The sequence below is a fragment of the Podarcis tiliguerta genome (genome assembly GCF_965153285.1).
Source record: "Podarcis tiliguerta genome assembly, chromosome: W".
NCBI classification, from domain to species: Eukaryota; Metazoa; Chordata; class Lepidosauria; order Squamata; family Lacertidae; genus Podarcis; species Podarcis tiliguerta.
Genome location: NC_139552.1, coordinates 4,178,875 through 4,194,796, shown reverse-complemented (window position 1 = coordinate 4,194,796; position 15,922 = coordinate 4,178,875). Strand labels below are relative to the sequence as shown.

At 42.2% G+C, this 15,922-nt stretch overlaps 1 protein-coding gene across 1 annotated transcript in view; it reads right to left on the bottom strand.

Annotated features, from left to right (window-relative positions):
• The window catches only part of LOC310668784 (uncharacterized protein), a gene marked incomplete at its 3' end in the record, with an annotated part of 816,304 nt that extends 801,429 nt beyond the window's left edge, over window positions 1–14,875 (bottom strand). Inside the window, exon 1 of the mRNA XM_083422113.1 lies at window positions 13,596–14,875. Within this exon, the coding sequence (XP_083278239.1) occupies window positions 13,596–14,276 (681 nt within the window). The 5' untranslated portion in view covers window positions 14,277–14,875. The remainder of the gene's footprint in view (window positions 1–13,595) is intronic.
• Between the last annotated feature and the right edge of the window lie 1,047 nt (window positions 14,876–15,922).

The window sequence follows — 15,922 nt, the reverse complement described above, 5'->3', positions numbered from 1 at the left end:
CCCATCATTCTACCCGGACACTGAGGTCCAGCGCCGAGGGCCTTCTGGAGGTTCCCTCACTACGAGAAGCCAAGTTACAGGAAACCAGGCAGAGGGCCTTCTCGGTAGTGGCACCCGCCCTGTCAGTGGTGTAGCGTGGGGGTGCAGGGGGGGCCGGCCGCATCGGGCGCAACATCTGGGGGGGGGGCGCGCTCACAGTCGCAGCTCTCTGCCCCTACCTGGCTCACTCACTCTCTCTCACTGCAGTGCTCGCTGTGCGAATCCGATCCGAGCCGCCGGGTCGCCGCCCACTGTGGAGGGGAGGGTGCCAGGTGTGCGGTGCGGAGAGAGAGCGAGGGACTATCTGGGGGAGGGACAGTGCAGTGGGGGGGCGTGCAAATTACTTGCCTTGCCCCGGGTGCTGACAACCCACGCTACGCCACTGCACCCTGTGGAACACCCTCCCACCAGATATCAAAGAGAACAACAACTACCAGACTTTTAGAAGACATCTGAAGGCAGCCCTGTTTAGGGAAGCTTTTAATATTTGATGGATTACTGTATTTTCATATTTTGTTGGAAGCCGCCCAGAGTGGCTGGGGAAGCCCAGCCAGATGGGCGGGGTATAAATAAATTATTATTATTATTATTATTATTATTATTATTATTATTATTATTATTAATAATAATAATTAAGAGCATTGGTGCCAAAATGAGTTTGGCAAAGAAGGGATTTTTTAAGGGAATCTTTCTAGTGAGCACAGTGCACTGGTGAGGCTGCACAGAAGCAGTGTCAAATGCTGAGGCACAACATAGGGAAACTTATCAAATTTGCAAAGGGGATATTTTTTAAAAATAAAAGTCTTGAAGTGGAAACTTTGAAAAGAACAAAAAGTTGCATGATCCCTCCATAGCTTCTCATTTGCCCAAGGCGGCAGTGCACTGTTGTGCATCTTGATCGGGCTCACAGTAAAAGCAACCACCTCTTTTGCAAAGACTTTAAGTAAAACAAACTTACCCAGTAGCTTCTTTGGAAGCCGTCCTCAGACCTACAGCAGGAGGAGAGACACAAAAAGGAGTTAGATCTCCAATATGGACCATGATCAAACATCCAAGGAAGCATCCTGGCTCTTTTACTGCACCTGATATCCTACATGTAGCAGCATTCTGCAGCAGCATAAGCATTGTTGGGGTCTAGCATGGGCAAAAGTGCACAGATTGATAGACTGTTGTATACTTGCAAAATCTTTTCCTGTGGCTTTTTGCCAGTTCCTCTGACAGGTAGTGGTAAGGGTGTTGAACTGGGCAGGAATATTAATGATGTTCCTTGTGTTATTTCTTATCTGTCTTCCCGGCAGGAAGCCTGATTGATTTACATGTATAATATCTTTTAATATAGTTTTTAACCTCTCTGCTAGAATGCCCGCAAATATTTTATAATTGGAATTCAACAAAGAAATTGGTCTATAATTAGTTGCCAATTCTAAATCTGTTCCGTGTTTAGTTATAAGAGTTATAAATGCCTCTGCCCACGACTCTGGTGCCTTCCCATTATTTATAGTGTTATTGATTACATCTTTCAATGGTGGTGCTAACAGATCTTCCAAATTTTATAGTATTCTATTGGTAAGCCATCCAGCCCCGGGGACTTTCCTAACTGCAAATGTTATAGTGAAACATACTTTCACTACTGCCACGGGTGAATGCTTTTTGGGAAGGAACCGGATTATGCAGGTTTACATGTGTGGGGGAGTTGGACTTTTGTTCATATTCCCAAGTCTCTGAGACACAAAGGTGAGCCTAAAGCCAAAAAGCTACGTTTCATTGGCTATCAGGGCTATGCTAGCAGGTATTACCACTTTGCTTCGGGACATGGCCGAGTAGTCATTTCACAGAATGCCGAATTTGCTGAACAGGATAGGTGGGAACAGGTTCATGCCAATCCTAGTATTTTAATTCCTCTCTCAGTAAAGCCACAGGAAGCTCTCAGGCAGGCAGCTGCTGAGAAAAGGCCAGAAAGTGGGGAAGATTTGTTCTCAGACTCTGACACTTCACAAAGTGCCACAAGCAGTGAATCAGAGGAAGAACAACATGATGAACGGGGGGGGGGGGGGCAACAAGAGAAGGTAAACCTGGTGGTTATTCCTAGGAGGTCCACACAGACTACCAAGGGTATTCCCCCTGATAAATTGACTTTTGGTGCAACGAAAGTGTGTAATGTTAATTATGCAGAGCCACAAGACTTTGCTCAAGTTCTGAAAATACCTTCTAAGGAACACTACAGCACGTGCAAACACATGGCAATCAAGTTTTGCAATGTCAATGATTAAGTTGGTTTATTGTCAATCACAGGGAAGTCTGTCTGATTTATTTACAAAAGCGTTCCCTAGGGTGCAACATGTTGAGTTGATTGCAAGACTGAATCTTGTGGACAAACTATGTGAATAAGTTAATGTTGTTGTTGTTTGTTTAGTCGTTTAGTCGTGTCTGACTCTTCGTGACCCCATGGACCAGAGCACGCCAGGCACTCCTGTCTTCCACTGCCTCCCACAGTTTGGTCAAACTCATGCTGGTAGCTGGTAGAACACTATCCAACCATCTCGTCCTTTGTCGTCCCCTTCTCCCCTTCTCTTTCCCAACATCAGGGTCTTTTCCAGGGAGTCTTCTCTTCCCATGAGGTGGCCAAAGTATTGGAGCCTCAGCTTCCTTCCAGTCAGCACTCAGGGCTGATTTCCTTAAGAATGGATAGGTTTGATCTTCTTGCAGTCCATGGGACTCTCAAGAGTCTCCTCCAGCACCATAATTCAAAAGCATCAATTATTCAGTGATCAGCCTTCTTTATGGTCCAGCTCTCACTTCCATACATCACTACTGGGAAAACCATAGCTTTAACTATATGGACCTTTGTTGGCAAGGTGATGTCTCTGCTTTTTAAGATGCTGTCTAGGTTTGTCATTGCTTTTCTCCCAAGAAGCAGGTGTCTCTTAATTTCGTGACTGCTGTCACCATCTGCAGTGATCATGGAGCCCAAGAAAGTAAAATTTCTCACTGCCTCCATTTCTTCCCCTTCTATTTGCCAGGAGGTGATGGGCCCAGTGGCCTTGATCTTAGTTTTTTTTATGTTGAGCTTCAGACCATATTTTGCACTCTCCTCTTTCACCCTTATTAAAAGGTTCTTTAATTCCTCCTCACTTTCTGCCATCAAGGTTGTGTCATCTGCATATCTGAGGTTGTTGATATTTATTCCGGCAATCTTAATTCCGGCTTGGGATTCATCCAGCCCAGCCTTTCGCATGATGAATTCTGCATATAAGTTAAATAAGCAGGGAGACAATATACAGCCTTGTCGTACTCCTTTCCCAATTTTGAACCAATCAGTTGTTCTATATCCAGTTCTAACTGTAGCTTCTTGTCCCACATAGAGATTTCTCAGGAGACAGATGAGGTGATTAGGCACTCCAATTTCTTTAAGAACTTGCCATAGTTTGCTGTGGTCAACACAGTCAAAGGCTTTTGCATAGTCAATGAAGCAGAAGTAGATGTTTTTCTGGAACTCTCTAGCTTTCTCCATAATCCAGCGCATGTTAGCAATTTGGTCTCTGGTTCCTCTGCCCCTTCGAAATCCAGCTTGCACTTCTGTGGGTTCTCTGTCCACATAGTGCTTAAGCCTGCCTTGTAGAATTTTAAGCATAACCTTGCTAGCGTGTGAAATGAGTGCAAATGAGTTTTCCAAACTTGCTGGCATATTGGGTGTAGCACCTTAACAGCATCGTCTTTTAAAATTTTAAATAGTTCAGCTGGAATATCATCACTTCCACTAGCCTTGTTATTAGCAGTGCTTTCTACGGCCCATTTGACTTCACTCTCCAGGATGTCTGGCTCAAGGTCAGCAACCACACTACCTAGGGTGTACGAGATAGTCATATCTTCCTGGTATAATTCCTCTATGTATTCTTGCCACCTCTTCTTCATGTCTTCTGCTTCTGTTAGGTCCTTACCACTTTTGTCCTTTATTATGGTAACCTTCGTACAAAATGTTCCTTTCATATCTTAATTTTCTTGAACAGATCTCTGGTTTTTCCTATTCTATTGTTTCCCTCTGTTTCTTTGCATTGCTCGTTTAAGAAGGCCTTCTTGTCTCTCCTTGCTATTTTTTGGAAATCTGCATTCAATTTCCCGTATCTTTCACTATCTCCCTTGCATTTTGCTTGCCTTCTCTCCCCCGCTATTTGTAAGGCCTTGTTGGACAGCCACTTTGCTTTCTTGCATTTCCTTTTCATTGGGATGGTTTTCGTTGCTGCCTCCTGTATAATGTTATGAGCCTCCATCCATAGTTCTTCAGGCACTCTTTCCACCAAATCTAAATCCCTAAACCTGTTCCTCACTTCCACTGTATATTTATAAGGGATTTGATTTAGATTGTATCTTACCGGCTCAGTGGTTTCTCCTACTTTCTTCAGTTAAAGCTTGAATTTAGCTATAAGAAGCTGATAATCTGAGCCACAGTCAGCTCCAAATCTTGTTTTTGCTGACTGTATAGAGCTTCTCCATCTTTGGCTGCAGAAAATATAATCAATCTGATTTCGATGCTGCCCATCTGGTGATGTCCATGTGTAGAGTCGTCTCTTGTGTTGTTGGAAAAGAGTGTTTATGATGACCAGCTTGTTCTCTTGACCTTTGCCCTGCTTCGTTTTGAACTCCAAGGCCAAACTTGCCAGTTGTTCCTTTTATCTCTTGATTCCCTACTTTAGCATTCCAATCCCCTATAATGAGAAGAACATCCTTCTTTGGTGTCATTTCTATAAGGTGTTGTAAGTCTTCATAGAATTGGTGAATTTCAGTTTCTTCAGCCCCAGTAGTTGGTGCATAAACTTGGATTACTGTGATGTTAAAAGGTCTGCCTTGGATTCGTATCGAGATCATTCTATCATTTTTGAGATTGCATCCTAGTACAGCTTTCGCCACTCTTTTGTTGACTATGAGGGCCACTCCATTTCTTTTACGGGATTCTTGCCCACAGTAGTAGATATGATGGTCATCCGAACTGAATTCACCCATTCCCGTCCATTTTAGTTCACTGGTGCCCAGGATGTCAATATTTATTCTTGCCATCTCATTTTTGACCACATCCAACTTAACAAGGTTCATGGTTCTTACATTCCAGGTTCCTATGCAATATTTTTCTTTACAGCATTGGACTTTCCTTTCGCTTCCAGGCATATCCGCAACTGAGCAACCTTTCAGCTTTGGCCCAGCCGCTTCATCAGCTCTGAATCTACTTGTACTTGTCCTCCGCTCTTCCTCAGTAGCATGTTGGATGCCTTCCGACCTGAGGGGCTCATCTTCCAGCGTCATAACTTTTATATGCCTGTTGTCTTTGTCCATGGAGTTTTCTTGGCAGGGATACTGGAGTGGTTTGCCGGTTCCTGCTCCAGGTGGATCATGTTTGGTCAAAACTCTCCACTATTACCTGTCCATCTTGGGTGGCCCTGCACTGTCGGGATACTGCCAGGGAGACATAGTCCATCATGACTCCACGTCGTCTCCGGACGTCCATCAATCTCTCGTAGACACGCAGTATCAGCAATTAGCGACACGAGCTCCAGAAATAGCTTGATTTACGGGAGACTGCTTAATTACATTTAAAGACAGAGAAATGAGGAATACAATCTTGCAGAAGAACAGAGAGAAAAGATTGAGCATTAATGGGAATTACATAATTATATTCAAAGATGTTCCGATCAGACTACTCAAGCGAAGAGACCCTTATAAACCATTGGTTCAGACGCTGAAGAAAAATAAGATTGAATTTAGATGGGAGTTCCCGGAAGGGATAGCATTTGCATATAGAGGTAAAAGACATAGATTGACAAGCCCAGAAGAGATGGGGAAATTTTTGAGAAAATATAAGGAGTTAAAATTGGAGAAAGAGGAGGACAAAGGAGCTGACGAAGGAGCAACAGGCGGATAAGAAGAAGAAGAAGAAGAAGAGAAGGAGAAGAAGACAGATGAAGAAGAAGAGGAGGAGGAAGAAGAAGCCAAATTATAAAATTATTTGAAAATCATTAAAATTAAAATTTGGAAGATATGGCGCTGAAAATTTGGAACTGGAACATCAATGGAATGAATGATAAAAAAAAGAGAAATAGAATTGAACAATTTTTGAAGAGGAAACATTTAGATATAATTTGCTTGCAAGAAACACATGTGGCAAGAAGACAGAAAAAGATATTGATTAATAAAAGATTGGGAAACGAATTTATATCCTCAGATAAACAAAAGAAAAGAGGGGTGGTCATCTATATAAACAACAAAATCGAAGCCCAACAAATATTTAAAGATGAAGACGGAAGGATAATCGCGGTTCGAATCAAATGGCAAGGAGAAAACTTAATCATAGTCGGGATCTATGCACCTAACGGAAACAAGACTGAGTTCTACAAAATCTTGGAAGAGAAACTATTTGAATATATGGATCAGAAAATAATAATAATGGGAGATATGAATGGAGTGGTTTCATTGGAGATGGATAGACTCAGAGAAGGAGTAAGCAAAGAAGGGAAATTACCGAAATCTTTTTTTTTCGATGATAAAGAATTTGAACTTGATAGATATTTGGAGACTCAGACACCCATTGGACAAACAATTTACTTATTATTCGGAACCGAACCAGTCGATGTCCAGAATAGATCAAATTTGGATTTCAACTGAACTCACCCCAAGAACCCAACAAATTGAGATTCAACCGAAGGTGATTTCAGACCACAATCCAATAAAATTTGAATTGAAAGAATACGAAGAAAGAACCTTCAGATGGAGGATGAATGACTATCTATTAGACGATCAGGAAGTTATAGAAAAAGCACAGAAGAAATTGACGGAATATTTTGTGGACAATTGTAATAAAGGAACAAAAATAAATGTTGTTTGGGATGCAAGTAAAGCAGTAATGAGAGGATTCTTTATTCAACAGAATTCAATTAAGAATAAAAATAAGGAAAAAGGGAAAAAAGAAATTTTGAAGCAAATAATGGACAACGAACAGAAACTAGTTATGCATCCGAACAATAGAAAGGCAAGAGAAAACATCAAAATATTACAAAGCCAATTTGCAATGATAATAAACAAAGAGGTAGAGTGGAACATCAAAAGACTGAGACAAAATAACTTTGAACATGCGAACAAATCTGGTAAATGGTTGGCTTGGCAAATTAAAAAAAGGAAAGAACAAAGTACAATAAATAAAATTATGGTTGAAGGAGAAGAGATAGTCAACCCGAAAGAGATTAGAAAAGGGTTCTTGGACTATTACAGAGGACTATATAAGAAGAAAGAAAGAAACAATCTGAGAAAAATTGAGAGATATTTAAAAGATAAAAAGGTGCAAAAGATCCCGACTGAGAAAAAACAGTGGTTAAATACCCCAATAGAAACAGAGGAAATAAAGGAAGCTATTAAAGATTTGAAAAGGGGAAAAGCTCCAGGGCCAGACGGATTCACCGCAGGATACTATAAAGAAATGAAATCTATTGTACTAACGCCGTTGAAGGAAGTTATGAACAATATCTTAAAGGAAAGAGACATCCCAGAAACTTGGAAAGAAGCATTTATTACATTCCTACCAAAACAGGACTCAGACTTAACCCAAGTTAAAAATTACAGACCGATATCATTGTTGAATACAGATTATAAAATATTTGCAGGAATACTTGCGAAAAGATTGAAAAGAATACTACGAGACTATATTCATAAAGACCAAGCTGGTTTCCTTCCAGGCAGGCAGATGAAAGATAACATAAGAAATGTAATTAATATAATGGAATACCTGTCTGTCAGGATTGAGAAACAAGCCATGATGATGTTCGTAGATGCAGAAAAGGCATTTGATAATATAGCTTGGGACTTTATGTTGAGAAATTTAGAACATATGGAAATTGGTGAAGAGTTCTTTAATGGAATCAAGGCAATTTATACAGAACAGAGAGCTAAGCTCATAATAAACAATGTTATTACAGAAGAAATGAAAATCTCTAAAGGAACAAGACAGGGATGTCCACTTTCGCCATTATTATTTATAACGGTGTTAGAGGTCCTTCTGAATTCAATAAGACAAAATGAAAATATAAAAGGGGTAACGATAGGACAAAACGAATACAAAATCAAAGCATTTGCAGATGACCTGGTGGTAACAATAGAAGAGCCAACAACTACGGCCAAAGAAGTTATAGAGGAAATGGATAAGTTTGGAGAAGTGGCAGGTTTCAAGTTAAACAAGAAAAAAACTAAAATGATCGTAAATAATATGGACCAAAGTGCAATCGAAACAATGCAACAACAGATTGAAATAGAGGCAGTTAAAAAGGTGAAATACTTGGGAATATGGCTAACTCCGAAAAATATCGATTTATTTCAAAATAATTATGTACCAGTGTGGAATGCAATTAAGAAGGACCTGGAAGTGTGGGGAAGAATGAAATTCTCATTTTGGGGAAGAATATCAACAATTAAGATGAACGTGTTGCCAAGAATGTTGTTTCTGTTCCAGACTATCCCTATAATTAAGGGGATTAGTCTATTCAAAGAATGGCAAAGAATGATTTCAAGATATATATGGCAGGGCAAAAAGCCGAGAATACAATTCAAACTTTTAACAGACACAAGACAAAGAGGAGGCTTTGCCCTGCCCGATTTGAAATTATACTACGAGGCATCATGTCTTTGCTGGTTGAAAGAATGGATAAAATTAGAGAACAAGGAACTGTTAGACTTAGAAGGTTATGATAACAGATTTGGTTGGCACGCGTACTTGTGGAAAGACAAGAAAAAAGTACATAAAGGTTTGGGGGACCACATTTTCCGGGGTCCACTAATCGAAATTTGGGATAGGTATAAAAACCTATTGGAACCTAAAGTACCACACTGGTTATCACCATTAGAGGTTATGAGCGTTAAGAGAACCAATATGAGAGGTGATTGGGCAACATATAGTCAATTGTTAGTGAAAGGAGGAGGAAAATGGAAAGTGAAACCATATGAACAAGTTAAAAAACATGTTTATGATTGGTTGCATTATTATCAGGTAAATGAAATGTTTAGGAAAGATGTAAGAGAATGGGGCTATGTAGATAAAGACTCAACATTCCAGTCAGAAATAGTAAACAAGGAGACTAAAATTTTGTCAAAAATGTATAATTTGTTGTTAGAATGGAATTTAAAAGACGAGGAAGTGAAGTCGGTTATGATTCGTTGGGCCAGAGATTTTGGTTATAATATACAACTGGAAGAGTGGGAAAAACTATGGAAGGAGAACTTAAAATTTACAGCATGTATGGCATTGAAAGAGAATGTGATGAAAATGTTTTATAGGTGGTATATTACACCGGTAAAATTGGCAAAAATGTATAAGACCTGTAATAAGTGTTGGAAATGTAAAGAAAAAGAGGGTACTTTTTATCATATGTGGTGGGAATGCAAGAGAGTGAAAGACTTCTGGGAAATGATATACAATGAGTTGAAGAAGATTCTGAAATATACTTTTACAAAGAAACCAGAGATCTTTCTGCTAGGAATCTTGGGAAAGGAAATTAAGAGAAAGGACAGTAAATTTCTCCAATATGCAGTGACTGCAGCAAGAGTGTTACTGGCACAAAAATGGAAACAACAGGAAATACTGACAATAGAAGATTGGAGGTCTAAGTTGTTAGATTATGCTGAACTGGATAAGATGACTGGAAAGATTAGATACTTAAGAGACCAAAAGTTTACAGAAAACTGGGGGAAATTTGTAAAGTATCTGGAGAGTATAAGTGATGGTCAAATAACACTAGAAGGTTTTAAAAGAGCACTGTGAATATACGAGAGACATTGTCAAAACGAAGGAGAGGGGAAAATATAACTAATGACAATGGTAAAAAAGGAAATGCGGAAATTAATAAAGACTACGAAAGATTTACGGAAAAGCTGAAGGAAGTCCAAAATCAAAGATGCAGAAATCGAAATGTGAGATGTGAAAATAATGTATGTTTTGTTTGTTTTGTTTTGTTGTAAATCAATAAAAATTATTTATATAAAAAAAAAAAGAAATAGCTTGCCACATTCCAGAGCTGATGCACGCTCTATCAGCAGATAATGCACAGCGAAAGATGCACCCAGGAGAGCATTATTTACAAGTTTATTCAGCGTTGATCAGAACAAAGAGAAAACATGACTGCCTGCTTCAGTGTCTCAGACACAGAGAGAAAACGAAAGCAAAGACACAACATAAACTTCCTGTGAACAGGAAATACGCAGACTCTGTGACTCACAAAGCCTGCTCCCTTTTAAGGTGGAACGGAAATATGCTAACATCCTCCCCCTTTCCGTGTACCCTGTAGTACCTGTGGTTCAACCCAATTGCAACCTCTGTACGTAAACCTTATGTTGTTCTCTGTTAACAACCTTAGACAACAGATCAGCAGGAATTTCATTTCCTGCCATGTAGGACACCTGAATGAGTCCTTTCTGAATACACTCTCTTGCACGATGTAGCTTAATCTGCAAGTACTTGGTTCTTTGCTTGCAACTCTCTGAGTTCTGCAAAGCCAAACAGGATCTATTGTCTTGATACACTTGCATAGGACATTTCACAGAAACTCTGATGTCCTTAAACAGTTGCATCAACCATTCACAATCCATGAGTGAAAATGACAGAGCATTGAGTTCTGCTTCACAGGAACTTAGGCTCACTGTCGTCTGCTTCTTGCACAGCCAGTCAAACAGACAGTGGTTGTACATGTAGCATACTCCAGAAGTGCTTGTACCATCCGTGGTGTCACTTCCAAAACTGCATCTGCAAAGATTTCAAGACCTCCAGTCTTCTCACTGGTAAACCTCAGCCTGTAGTGCAAAGTCCCTTTCAAATAGCGGGCTATGCGCTTCAGAGCTTTCCAATCCTGAACAGTAGGATTATTAGCATGTCTGCTAAGCAGGTTAGTGCTTACAGCTATGTCAGGTCTTGAGCGTCTAGCAATGAAATTCAGCTTGCCTAGAATGCATCAGTATAGTGTAGTGTCAGAGAACGCTTCAGCAGTACTATCAACCTGGTAACCTGTCACCATCGGTGTGTCTGCTGGGTTTGCATCAACCAAATTCAGCCTGGTTAATACATCAGCAATTTTCTGTGTTTGATGTACCAGAAAATTACCTGCTGCGTCGCTCTCCACCTGCAGAGAAAGATAGTTGGATACCTCACCAAGATCCTTCATGTCAAAGTGCTCCTTCAGCTGAGCTAGGGTGCTTTGGTACAAAGCCTGATTCTTCCAAAACATCAGAAGATCATCAACAAAACATAAACAATACGGTTTGTTTTGCCCTTCCTCCTTGACAAACACACATGGATCAGCTTTCCCTGGTGAAAACCTAGAGAAAGCAATGTCTCAGTGAGTTTTGTGTTCCAACACCTGGCACTCTGCTTGAGACCATATAAGGATTTCCGAAGTTTACAGACCATCCCCTTCTGTATCTGCATTCCATCAGGTGGAAGCATATATAGCTCCTCCCCCAAAATCCCGTACAAAAAAGCTGTATTAATGTCATGATGGGAAACATGCAGTTTCTCCTCTGCAGCAATCTTGAGCATCAGCCGAATGCTCTCATACTTGACGGTGGGTGAGTAGGTCTCGTGGTAATCCTGTCCTGGTACCTGTGAAAAACCTCTGGCAACCAATCTGGCTTTGTGTCTGACAACCTTGCCATTCTGGTCTGTCTTGGCCTTGAAGACCCATTTGCTGCCAACCAGTCTCATTCCTGGGACTACCGGTACCAGTTCCCAAGTTTGGTTCCTGTTCAAGGAATCAACTTCAGCCTTCATGGCATTGAGCCAAGGCTCAGCATCTTTAGAGGTTAACTCCTGAACCTCTTTGAAGCTTGAAGGTTCCCACACCTTCTCTGAGCTACTAAGAACAGCAGTTGCTGTCTTAGCAAACTCATCAGCAAATCTCTTTGGAGGTCTGCCTTTGGTCGCCCTTTCAGATCTGCGTACTAGACGCAAGTCTTCTGGACTCATCTCCTCCTTCTTAGGAGAAAAGTGACCAATGGTGAACAGTGGTTCTTCCAGTTCATTGTCAGGCGCATCAGATGGTCTGACTGAGGCCTTTGCGCTCTTGTAGTCTGCTGTGTCATCACTGTCGCTGACATCAGCAGTAGCGCCGCCCACTGAACTGGAATCCGAACTCTGATCATCATCATCCTCATCCTCACCTTCCTCAGCTTTCTCAACATTATCTGTTTTTTTCACATCACCTTCATCTTCCTCTGGGTAACTCTGGAAAATTCCCACATTTTCCCCCCACTTAGGATTGTACTCAACACTCTTTGTGAACTTAATGGACTTAGAGCCAGTCATCCATACTCTGTATGAACCTTTTTCGTACCCCATGAACAAACCATGTGCCCCACGCTTCCCAAGCTTGTTGCTCTGTGGGGTATGTACCCACATGTCAGAACCAAAGATTCTCATGTGGTTGACATAAGGTTTCTTACCAAACATCTTCTCATAGGGAGTACAACCAATAGGTGATGACAATCTGCGATTAAAAGTGTAAACAAAAGTGGACAGAGCCTCCCTCCAAAACTTCTCAGGGAGATTGGCATCATGCAACAAGGTTTTTAGGCCTTGAAGCAAAGTCTGATTTGCTCGCTCCGCAAGCCCATTCATCCATGGCGATCTAGGCGTTGACAAGTCATGCTGGATTCCCTTCTCAGTCAGGAAAGCTTCAAACTGCTGAGAAGTGAACTCCCCGCCCCGATCAGTAAAGAGACAGCCGATACGTTTACTGTGAACATTCTCCAACCAAGCACAGAATGCCTTGAACCTAGGAAACGCTTGTGATTTCTGCTCGAGCATAAACACATGAATGTACCTGGAAAAAGAATTAGAACCATGAAGTACCTTGCTCCACCCAAAGAGGGCGCAAGTGGACCAACCAGGTCTGCGTGGACTAGCTGGTAGGGTTTGGAAGCCTGCCTGCTAGACTCCTTGCCTTTTGGAGCAACCTTCACCTTGTTCTCTGCACAAGATACACATTTCATGTGAAACTTACAGGGTTTGATGTTCAAACCCTGAACCAATCCAGGCATCTTGGCCAGTGCCTGCCAAGACATGTGACAAAATCTTCGATGTGCCTCGTGAATGCATCCTGCATGAAGAACTTTGTTAGTTTGTGCAACACAACAAGAATCAACATTAGACACAACAGCACCATTGTCATCATAAGTTATACAGAACAAACCATCTATAAACTTTGCATGCAAAATGTTCTCTTTGCTTTCCTGATGACCCAGATGTTCCTTTTGAAGGAAATCTCAAAACCATGCCCAGTCAGCTGTGGGACACTGAGCAAATTGTTTACAGCACCTGGAACATAAAGTACATCTTTGATGGTTGTGTGCAGACTTGCCAGTCTCACATTCCCTTCTCCTGCGATTCACAACGTCTTTCCATCTGCCTGGTGGATCTCTCCATCTTGAGGTGTGAAGGAGATAAACAGATGCTTATCTTTTGCCAGATGGCGGGTGAATCCAGAATCTACAATAAATCTGGCCTTGGCCTTTGGAGCAGCTTTTACAGCAAGCAAAACCTTGTTTTCCACCAGCGTGGGCTTTTGCTGCTTGCCCCCCTGCTCCTGGCCATCAGACTTGCCTTTAGCCTTTGGTGAAGCTGTGCCAGCAAACAAAGCCTTGTTTTCCACTGGCGTGGGCTCTTCACCCCCCTTCTGCTTCGGGCCATCTGCAGGCATCTGTCTCTGTTTACTTCTGGCCTTCCGGTATCTGTGAGGATGACCTTGGCTCCCATGAGAAACAGAGCTCTGAGCTGCCGACTCCTTGGCTCCCTCTGGAGGCTGGAATGCTGCCTGGGATGACATCACAGTCAGCTCCCCCTGCAGCTTGCAACCAGTGCCCTCGGCATCCCTGCATTCACTCGCATTCTGGGAAACAGCCAGGACCTCCGACGCAGTCAAACTCTGGGCTGGGATGATTGGCAGATGGGCTATTTTCAAAGCATTCCACATCTGACGTGCTGTGGTGTTTCCAGCTAGCGTAGCAATTTCCTCCAGAAAGACGGACAAGACTATTACGTCTATGGCCTTTGAATCTTGGGCCCTCCATCTATCTGTCAGAGGAACTGGAGGGGCTTCACACATAGTATGCCACACTCCAAACTGTCGCAACAAACTCTCACACCACACACCCCAGGTATTATAATTGTGCCCATTTAACTTTGGGCACTGATCAGCTTCAGAAGCTTGAAAAAAATCCATTCCAGCTCTTTACTTGAGCCGTGAGCCTTATTCACTTCAGAGACTCCTTATCTTGGCAGCTCATAAATCTTGAGTTCTGATTGGCTTGACTCCCAGGCCAATTAGCTGGCCGGAGTTCAAAGAGACTCTACCGTAGCAACGAAAAGCCTCACTTTCACTTTTCCCCCACATACCTCTCTTGCAGTCTTACTCTCCTGTAAGTGCTGTGAATCTGGGCCCGAAACTTGTTGTTGGGATACTACCAGGGAGACAAAGTCCATCACGACTCCACGTCGTCTCCGGACGTCCATCGATCTCCCGTAGACACGCAGTATCAGCAATTAGTGACACGAGCTCCAGAAATAGCTTGCCACATTCCAGAGCTGATGCACGCTCTATCAGCAGATAATGCACAGCGAAAGATGCACTCAGGAGAGCATTATTTACAAGTTTATTCAGCGTTGATCAGAACAAAGAGAAAACATGACTGCCTGCTTCAGTGTCTCAGACACAGAGAGAAAACGAAAGCAAAGACACAACATAAACTTCCTCTGAACAGGAAATACGCAGACTCTGTGACTCACAAAGCCTGCTCCCTTTTAAGGTGGAATGGAAATATCCTAACATGCACGGCATAACTCATAGCTTCTCTGAGTTATTCAAGCCCCTTCGCCACGGCAAGGCAGTGATCCATGAAGGGGGAATAAGTTAATATTCATGTTTATACTTCTGCTCTTCTAACCTTTGGGGGAGTGTCATGAGACAAAGGTGCTTGAGAGCAGAAGCAGGCAAGGCCTAGGCAGTGCGGCCTACGAGGGCTACACAAATCTTTCAAGCCTAACTTTTAGCAGTAAAATGCTGTGTCACTGTGACTCGTGACTCATCTTGGGTTCCCTATAAATATAACCAGCCATCTCTGTGGGCCTCAGTCTGTGTGTAGAGTGTGTGTATCTCAGCCAATATGTTGTGTTGTTGCAGACAGAGCGGCTCCAGGACTCCAATTAATCAGTAACTAAGATCTGTGCCTCTGTGAAGACTAAGAAGGCTGTTAGGAGCACTCTGTGTATGCTCTTTGACTATGCTGTTTCTGAATAAGTTTATTTTCTTTAGTAAACCTTTATTCTGTTTATGAAGAAGACTCTGCGTTGATTAATTGACCGCTGCGCAACAGTTTTCCCTCATGTATTTAAGGCCTGCAGTGGGAGGGCTTTTGCCAATTCCTCCGACAGTCACTGTGCAGTAGTAGTAAGAGTGTTGGATCCAGGGTCCAAATCCACACTAGGCCATGAAGCTCAGTGAGTGACCATGGACCAGTCATTGACCTGTCTGGTACGCTTCCACAGCAACAGAATTCCTGGACTTGTAACAGAGCGGCACAGCGAGTCCTCAGTGTGTGAGTGAAGAGAGAGTCCACGTGCTATACTTCTTCTAAACTAACAGCTTTATTTACATCAGACAGATAAAATAACAAACACTCCATCAGAAACAGCTGACATGATGTGTCTGCTTCTCTCCACAGAAAAGTGAAAGTAACTCACAGCCAAAGAACTCAGCTTTCCCGGATGTGGGGAAGGCTCCTCCCCAGATGCAGGACACACAGAGATGTTAACCTTGTCAACTCCAAACCTCACACCCCCTCTTGTCCTGCACTGGGGGAATGTAAGTGT